Source organism: Lathyrus oleraceus, chromosome 3 (genome assembly GCF_024323335.1).
Source record: "Lathyrus oleraceus cultivar Zhongwan6 chromosome 3, CAAS_Psat_ZW6_1.0, whole genome shotgun sequence".
Taxonomy (NCBI): Eukaryota; Viridiplantae; Streptophyta; class Magnoliopsida; order Fabales; family Fabaceae; genus Lathyrus; species Lathyrus oleraceus.
In genome coordinates, this window is record NC_066581.1 from 336,995,523 (window position 1) to 337,005,739 (window position 10,217).

General features: G+C 34.1%; 1 protein-coding gene across 1 annotated transcript; it reads left to right on the plus strand.

Moving 5' to 3' along the window:
- Positions 1-543: 543 nt before the first annotated feature.
- Positions 544-2,775, plus strand: LOC127127519 (F-box/kelch-repeat protein At3g23880). The gene is made up of 2 exons (XM_051056721.1): positions 544-1,867; positions 2,341-2,775. Exons 1-2 carry the CDS (start codon positions 560-562, stop codon positions 2,479-2,481), a joined length of 1,449 nt encoding a protein of 482 aa, XP_050912678.1. The 5' UTR covers positions 544-559; the 3' UTR covers positions 2,482-2,775.
- Positions 2,776-10,217: the final 7,442 nt, after the last annotated feature.

Sequence of the window (10,217 nt, forward strand, 5' to 3'; positions counted from 1 at the left end):
GCTAGCCATTAGATACTCCAATAACACTATAAATATTTAATTGTTTAGGAAAATTATTATGTATTTTTTCCAAGTAATATTTGTTTCATTTTTCAATAATTTTTTATTTATAATACAATACTTAATTTTTTTGTTAAAACAATATTTTAATTAAATTATTAGTAAAAAAAAAAAAATATATATATATATATATATATATATATATATATATATATATATATATATATATATATATCTTTTTCTCAGTAGTATTTTTAGCTTTTTTGACCCAAAAAAATAATTAAAATAAAACACCATAAAATTTATATAGTTACTATAGTTTTTATAAAAAAAAAATTTAAAAAGTAAATCGTGAATCGTCAAATAAAAAATGATCTATTTATATTAATTAAATTAGTTTAAAATAATATTATAATTAAGAGGGACATAATCAGTTTAAAAATGATCTATTTACACCGTGGATAGATCTCTTTTTGTTATTAAAAAATAAACATTAAAACATTTGATTGAAATAATTTATATAATTAGAAACTTCCATAGCCCTTATAGATACAGAGTCATGTCTTCATCCCCGCCGCCGTTTTTACCAGACGATCTGATCACCGAGGTCTTATCCTCTGTTGACGTCAAATCAATTATGCGATTTAGATGTGTTTGTAAGTTCTGGAACACTCTCATTCTCGACCCCACCTTTGTGAATTTGCATCTCAAGAAATCAGCAAAACAAAATCCTCATTTGTTACTCATCACCGATCGTAGTACAACTATCACACGTGAGTCACTCCATGGTAGTTATTATGAAAATGAGGTCGAGCATGGTGTCATTCCTTACTCGGTAAGCAGTTTACTCGAGAATCCGTCTTTCACCCTTTCTGTCGACTCTTACTACCTACTGCGAGACAAAGAATGCTCCCATATAGTTGGTTCCTGCAATGGATTGATCTGTTTAAGAGGTCAATCCAACAGCCTTGAGCATTATGACTACTGGTTCCAATTATGGAACCCAGCCACCAGAACAAAATCTCCAAATTTTGGGTTCTTACGCTTATTTCGAAATCGTCCTGACTGCCCTTCCTCTGTTGAGAATGGTTATTACAAATTCGTCTTTGGTTGCGATAATTCTACAGGAACTTATAAGATAATGGCCTCACGTTACAATAGACGTGAAATGAGAAGCCATGCCAGAATTCTAAATTTGGGTGATGATGTTTGGAGAGATATTGAAAGTTTCCCTGTTTATCCTATGTATTTGGACTCAGCTTATAAAACTTATGGTGATTTTGGTATATATTTCAAAAACACTGTTAATTGGTTGGCTGTTCAAAATCATTTTTTGTATGCTTTTGACGAGACTAAGGATATCAGTGTTGAACATTTAGTGATTGTTTCACTTGATTTGAGGTCTGAGACATATGATCAATACTTATTGCCTCGTGAATTCGATGTATTTCCACATGCAGCTCCAATTATTGGTGTGTTGGGAGATTGTCTTTGTTTTTCTTATTGTCATAAGGAAATCCATTTTATTATATGGAAGATGGAGAAATTTGGGGTTCAAGATTCATGGACTCAATTTCTTAAAATTGGTTATCACAATCTTCAAATTGATTATGACTATAGTGACGAAGATATAAAGTATTATTTTCAATTGATGCCGATGTTTATTTCTAAGGATGGTGATACACTTGTAATTAAAAGTAGTCATGAACACCAAGAAATTATCTATAATTGGAGTAATGATAGAGTAGAGCGAACAAAAATGACTAGAAGAAAAGCTGTTACTGATGATCAAACTGTTGAAATTGTTGATTCTGTCTCATGCTCGCCCCGTGGTTATTTTGAAAGCTTAGTTTCAGTGTTTTGGAATGTAAGTTCCCCTTCGTTTACATGTTGGTATTTATGAATATCTTATAGCTATCAAGAAATGATATTAATATATCTAAATATTTGAAGTGACACCTCAAGTCTGAACTTTAGAAAAAGAATAGATCTTTTATTATTTTTAGTTAGTACATGCACCTCTTTGTTTTTGTTTATTATAAGTAGGAACATAAATGATGAGCTTTATCATGTGGGCTTAGCTCAATAAGACTTAATTTTACGGAATGAATTGCAACAATCCTTTAATATCCTCTAGTCCTAATATTGTGTCTCTAATTCACCATATTTTCTTTCCAGACCTACCAATAAACATTATACTAATGTCGTTTTTAATAGATAAAATCTGTCATCTGCTATTGTGCAGGTTACTTTAAATTGCATTATCTCTCACTACATATTCCTAAATCTTTGTTGCTTGTTTTCTTATTGCTGAGATTAATTTGATGTGTGGGATTGCAGAATAAGACGGACCGCCAAGACCTAATACAATGTGGAAATCAAGAGCTCGAAGAAGAGCAGCTAAGGCAGTCTAGGGAGGATGAATTCAGAGGAACAAGTTTTGTATTTCGGGACATGATTTTTTCATGTACTGTGTTATAAACCTCTTTTATTTTTAACTATGTTGATTTGGATAGGGAAATACCTCATTGGATACATTCATTTGTTAGCTTTTTATATTCAAAAACTTCATTTAAGGGCTGAAGCTGTTAAGTGCATTCGGTTGTTTATGTTTGAATTGGTCGGGGGAGACTACGTAATGTTGGCTTTTCTATTTCTTATAACCAACTTTGAAGGCAGTTATTATGTTGGTAGTAAGGACTCTATAGTTTAGAATGTTCGATTTCTTGTTAATTGTTTAGTGGAATCAGGTATATATGGTATAAGGATTCTCTCTCTCTCTCTCTCAAAAGTTAAACAAATGCTCAATCCAACCCATCAACAAAAACAGACCATATGTAGATAAATAAATTAGTAAGTAGGACTTTATCATATCTCATTCATTGTGCATTTTAAGTGGTAGGTTAGCCAGAATTTAATAATGGTAAAATAAATAGAACTTATATTTAATTATAATTCAACATAACAAATATTTTATGAGATTATGTTTAATTATAATAAATTTGAGGTGATGTGGGGTTGTTCGTATCGAACTCCTTCAAAAATGATCCTTAATGAATTGATTTGTTTTGATTGTTGTCAAAATTATCTCAAACTGTATTATGATTTTGATATATATAGTCTTAAAAACTAATTATTATTAATTCTAACTCATTATAAAATCTCAAAAAATGATTTTAATTTTAAAATTAATCAAATAATATTATTTAAAGTAAATTACACTCTCTTTAAAAAAATATTTATATCACACTCTCCTATGCTAACTTGTGCTCCAAGGACACATGTTAAGAAATTCATAAATAGAAAGTTTATATTAAAAAAAATAATAAAAAAATTAATTATAAATTTTTGAAAACTGCTCCAAAAAACATTTCTAAATTAATTCTTAACATATATCCTAGGACATAAGTTAGCATTATCCAAAGTATTATATGATATCACTATTAATCAATGGTCTTGTAATTGTTTAAAAAATAATGACTTATGGTTATTATTATGCAAATTTTTTGAACAAAGCTTATGTATTGTTTAAAATAATGGTAGTTAAGAAAATCAACTTTAAAAACAAACTCCAAATGTAAAGAAAAAATTTAAGTGAAACAAATTGGGAACAAATAAAAAAAATATCCAGACAACAAACAAAAAAGAGTATGCATCATATTATCATAATCCACCACAAACAAAAAAGAGTATGCATCATATTATCATAATCCACCACAAACAAAAATGAGCTGGTTTCCTAAACAAGTATCACGCATGAAACAAGATATAAAATGTCAAACAATTATATAAGTGAGGCAGGAAGGGAAATCAATCTACGGGGAGTTTTTTTGTTATTGCGGGATGGTTGAAGTTTAGATTATGGTTTTTACTTGCTGTTGTTCATTGATGTGAAGAGTAACAACTTTAGGATAGTAGATTTATAATTGTGGATCTCAAAAGTGTAAAAACTTTGTGCTATTTATAGATGAAAATTAGGATTTAAAATTGATTGTGATTCATCTATTTTTGATAAGATTTTATGTGATTTAATTTTATTTATTTCTTCATGGCCAAGTCAATGAATCAGGATGGATTCGTGACCTTTGTGAAATATAACAACAACAATAATTGAATAAAATTGATTTTTTTAATAATTTTAATGTAATAATAATAAAAATAATGTAATAATAATAGCTAATAATAATAATAACAAGAATAAATAAAAAAGATTTTGATTTGTTTTGGTTTTATTTTGATTTTTTGTTTTATTTTTTTCTTTTCTTATTTTAGTTTTAAAATAATATAAATAAAAATTCGAAAATTAAAGTAAAAAATTGAAAACAAATTTTAAATTTAAGATAAAACATAAAAAAAAGAGGAAAAGAACTCTAAAAGTCGAGAAAACATAAAAAAGAGAAAAAAAAAATTAAAAGTGAAAAAAAATATTAAAAAGAGAAGAAAAAAACTCTAAAACCGGGGTATGTGAGATTTAAACTCAAGACATCTCTCTCTTGTAAATCCTTACACATACTCTTCTATCAAATGTGTCATTTCATTTATTTGAAATATAGTGCACTAGAAAACATACGAAAGATGAGCGAAATTTGGGTACGTCAATGAGAGAAATTTATTACAAAAAAACTTATATATTTGATGTAATCAAGTGTGACGAAATTTTTGATCTTCTTGTTGTTGATGGTCAAATTATACTGTTGAAGGCCTAAAGACACCACAATTGGAACAAAGAAAGAAAATAAGTTTTATAAATAACATAACTTCATGGGTCATAAAACATCTCAATGTTTTCTTTTTAGGGATTTGGTGCAAGATGCTTTGAAAGATGGAAGACTCAAGTTTGGGGGGAAAAAGAAGCCACAAATGACAATTGACTCAGATCCTCTGCAAGTTGCGGAAGCACACTTCGTCTAACCTTTGGAAATCATAATGGTTGAGACTACTGAAAGTCTCAACATGGAGGTCAAAGAAGTAATTGTGGTTGAGTATGCTAAAAAGATGAAAATGGCATACCCAAAGAATAAAGATCAACTTCTTAAACAGATGCAAGTTTATTGACTTTGAAGTAATGTTATGTCCCCACTGTAGTGTAGTGTTCGACAAGAAGTTTAGTCAAGACCATGAATAGATCAAGCCCCAAGAGCCAAGAAAGATTGGTTGAGACGTCAGGAGGACCTAGTTTGCTTTTGACAAAAGAGGAGTTCCTTACAAGATATACCAGAACTGTTAGACGATATGCCTAAATCTAGAGGGGGTGAATAGATCCAAAGTTAAAAATTTATCCGAAAATTTGACTTAGACAAATTTATGACGCAGAAGCAGATTTTAAATATTTCCAGAGACAAATATGCGTAAAAGTGTCAATATTATGATAATAATCCACAAGTCAATTAACAACAATTAAACATAAATAATTGAATACTCTACAATAGTAAAAGTCTATCTCCAATGATATTCACACACAAAAAACTAAGTCAAACAATTTGTCGAACACTTGGTGTGTGAAAAAAAAAGTTTGAAGTTTTATATGGTGTTTGTTATTCTAAGAAATCCAATCACAACCAAATGATTAGTGATCAATGCAACAAACACAAGATTCAAAATATAATCAAAATTATGATTCAAACTATGTTGATCTGGTGATCAAAGCACTCGACAATTTGTGAATCGAAAAATAAAAGAGATAGAGAGAAAGTACACAAGATTTGTTTAGGTAGTTCCCCAGTCAAGCTCGTTGTGGTTACTATTAGAAGTAATTCATATTTATTAGTTGTACTATTTTCTTAGCCCCTAAGTTTGTTAGAGGGTATTTTAGTATTTTATCCTATTCTAGTAACCCTAGTTTTAGCTTATAAATAGGGTGGCAATCATTGTAACTTTTATCATGTTTTTGTAGCCGTCATTCTTTTAATAGAATATTCATCTTTCATTCTACCTTTGCACCAACAATTGGTATCTAGAGCTCCGGTTCGGATTCATTGGGAAACACGGGAAACACGAGTGAACGTGAGGTCTTGTGTGTTTGATTTTGATTCTTAGATTCGTGTTGAATCTTGAACAAAATCTGATCAGAATTTTAATTCTGTGGGTTGGGAAACACTGTGTGAGAAATCTGAGTGTACTGTGTAAGGTAGAAAGATGAACGGAAACGGCAACATGAACACCAAACTTCCAGTATTTGACGGTAAAAACTGGAATCGTTGGATGATCCAAATGCGTGTACTGTTCGGTGCTCAAGATGTTCTAGATCTTGTCACTGATGGTGATGTTCCGGTAGCAGCAGATGCGACGGATGAACAGAAAAACGCGCAGAAGGAAGTAAGGAAGAAGGATCAGAAAGCATTGTTCTTCATTCATCAATGTGTTGATGTAAATGTGTTTGAGAAGATTGCAGATTCAACGACAGCAAAGGCTGCGTGGGACACACTGGTTAGATGTTATGGTGGTGACGCATCAGTGAAGAAGGTGAAGCTTCAGTCCTTGAGAAAGCAATATGAGAATCTCAACATGAAGAATAATGAGAAAGTTTCTGAATACATCTCCAGAGTGATTCTGATCACTAATGAGATGAAAGCGTGTGGAGAAACTCTTTCTGAAGAAACAATCATGGAGAAGGTATTGAGATCCCTTACCTCTCAATTTGATTACATTGTGGTAGCAATAGAACATTCCAAAGATCTGAGCACCATGAGAATTGAAGAGCTGCAGAGCAGTCTAGAAGCGCAAGAGTTGCGTTTGACTGAGAGAACTTCTGAAAGGGAAGTAGAGCAGCAGGCTCTGAAAGCAACTTTTGATAGGAGGTATCAGAAGCAGTCAGAAGCCAGGAGAAGATCTGATGGTGGTCAGAAGTCAGAAAGCTCAACCTCTGATAGACAAAAGAATGCTCAGAAGGGAAAAGAGAAGTATGACAAGAAGAAGATTCAATGTTACTGTTGTAAGAAGTTTGGTCACTTTGCTAGAGACTGTTGGTCAAACAAGGAGAGAAAATCAGAAGAAGCAAATATAGCCAGAAGTTCTGATGACGAATCTGTGCTATTGATGGCCTCTGAATCTGATGATATGGATCTGATAGACTGGTGGTATATGGACACTGGCTGCTCAAATCATCTTACTGGAAACAAGAAATGGCTGGTTGACTTTGACTCTGAAAAGAGGACAAAGATCAGATGTGCTGATGACAAATATCTTAATGCAGAAGGTATGGGAAATGTCAGAGTGATTCTGAACAATGGGAAAACAACATTGATTCAGAACGTGTGGTATGTATCTGGCATCAGAAGCAATCTGATGAGTGTGGGATAATTAATTGAGAAAGGTTTTTCAGTTACCATGAAGGACAATCTTCTGAAGCTGTATGACTGCAATCAGAAGTTGATTATGGAGTCAGAACAGGGAAGGAATAGAACATTCAAGGTGAATGTCAGAACTGCAGACTTAGAATGTCTTAGTGCAACAAGTGCTGAGAAGGAGAGTGAGCTGTGGCACAGAAGATTTGGTCATTTGAATTTTAGAAGCTTAAAACATCTGAATTCGAAGAAGTTGGTACATGGAATTCCTGCAATTAAGAAGCCTGAAAAGTCATGCAAAGTTTGCATGGAAGGAAAAAACCACGATTGCCATTTGCGTCAGAAACTGCTCCAAGAGCAAAACATGCCTTGGGAGTTGTACATTCTGATGTGTGTGGTCCATTTCCAGTAGCATCGATTGGAGGGAATAAATACTTTGTGTTATTTGTTGATGAATTCACAAGAATGACATGGGTATCCCTTATTAAGTTTAAACACGAGGTGTTTGATGAATTCAAGAAGTTCAGAATGAAGGCTGAGAATCAGAGTGGTCAGAAGTTGAAGATTCTTAGAACTGACGGTGGAGGTGAGTATAACTCCAAAGAGTTCCAGAAGTTCTGTGAGGAGAATGGAATTGAGCATGAGGTTACTGCTCCTTATACCCCTCAACACAATGGTCTTGCTGAAAGAAGAAACCGCACTTTGTTTGATATGGTGAGAAGCATGCTAAAGGAGAAGAAACTTCCTCAGAAGCTCTGGGGAGAAGCTGTTGCCACTGCAACGTATGTACTCAACCGATGTCCTACGAAGAAGTTGAAGGAAATAGTTCCAATACAGAAGTGGACTGGAGATAAGCAAAGTGTTAGTCATCTGAAGGTGTTTGGTTCTGTTTGCTATAAACATGTTCCAGAAGCCAGAAGACAGAAGCTGGATGATAGAAGTAAAGTGATGATTCTGATAGGGTACCACAGTACAGGTGCATACAAACTCTATTGTCCAGAAACCAACAAAATTGAATTCAGCAGAGATGTGATTGTGAAGGAATCAGAATTTTGGAATTGGGATAAGTCTCAATCTGATTCTGATGTTAGAACTTCTGAAGAAAGGTCAGAGTTAAGAATTTCTGAAGTTGGAGTAAACTCTGACGTTGATTCTGATTCTGACTCTAGAGAAGACTCAGAAGATGAAGGTGACTCTGATGATCCAGACTCTGATGACCCAGACTCTGATGGTAATCCAGATTCTGGTGGCAATTCAGACTCTGGAAATATGCCAGCCCCTGAAGATGGTCAAAGCTCTGGAGGAAGTCAACCATCTGAAGCTAGAAACTCTGAAGCTCAAGACTCTGAACAAGTTCAGAGACCACAAAGAATCAGAAACATCCCCAGAAGATATGCAGAATTTGACATGCTGCAAGACACTGAAGTAGACTCTGAAGGAGAAGTTATTCAGTGTGTCATGTTAGTAGACTCTGAACCCATAAGTACAGAAGAGGCTCTTAAGCAGAAGCTCTGGCTGAAGGCCATGAAAGAAGAACTTGATGCTATAGAGAGAAACAAGACTTGGAAGCTGACAGAACTTCCAAAAGACAAGAAAGCCATCAGCGTCAAATGGGTTTTCAAGCAGAAGTTAAAGCCAGATGGTTCAATTGGCAAACATAAAGCAAGGTTGGTAGCCAGAGGATTTCTACAGAAACCTGGGCTGGATTACTCTGAAGTGTTTGCACCTGTAGCAAGACATGAAATAATCAGAATGGTGATTGCAATAGCTGCTAACAGGAATTGGCCTCTGGTGCATTTAGATGTAAAATCTGCATTTCTGAACGGTCCATTAGAAGAGGAAGTTTACGTGTCACAACCTCCTGGATTTGTGAAAAAGAATCAGGAAGGGATGGTGTACAGATTATACAAAGCTCTATATGGATTGAAACAAGCGCCTAGAGCTTGGAATCAGAAGATTGATTCATTTTTCAAGAAGCAAGGCTTTCAGAAATGTGAGATGGAGTACGGTGTCTATGTTCAGCATACTTTTGAAGGAAATATGACTCTGGTATGTTTATATGTTGATGATATACTGCTGACTGGAAGTTCTGAACAGGAGATAGCCAAGTTCAAGAAAGTTCTGATGAATGAATTCGAAATGGCTGATCTAGGCAAAATGACATACTTTCTAGGGATGGAGTTCAGATACTCTGAGAAAGGTATTATTTTGCATCAGCTCAAGTATGAATTAGAACTTCTGAAGAGATTTGAACTGAAGAATTGTAAGATTGCTGTCACACCTTCTGATACAAATCAGAAACTGGATTCTGACTCTGATGGAAAGGATGTGGACGCTACAACGTTCAAACAGTTGGTTGGTTCTCTGAGGTATTTGTGCAATACCAGACCTGATATTTGCTATTCAGTTGGGATGGTTAGTAGGTTCATGAGTAAACCTAAGTGGTCCCATTACCAAGCTGTTGTCAGGATTCTGAGGTATATCAAGGGAACTCTGAAGTACGAAGTATTATTTCCTTCTGGAAGAAAGGATGAGTCAGAACTTCTGAGTTATTCAGATTCTGATTGGTGTGGAGACAGAGTTGACAGAAGAAGTACGTCTGAGTACTTATTCAAATTCCTGGGAGGTCCCATTTCTTGGTGTTCCAAGAAGCAACCTGTTGTGGCGTTGTCAACTTGTGAAGTTGAATACATTGCAGGTGCTGTTACTGCATGCCAAGCTGTGTGGATTCTGAATCTATTGCAGGATCTGAAGATTAAAGTAAACAAACCTCTGAAGCTGATGATTGACAACAAGTCTGCAATCAATCTTGCCAGAAACCCAGTGTTGCATGGGAGAAGCAAGCACATTGAGACCAAGTATCATTTTTTGAGACATCAAGTTCAGAGGGGAGTATTAGAAGTTGTACACTGCAGCACTCAGAAACAGTTGGCA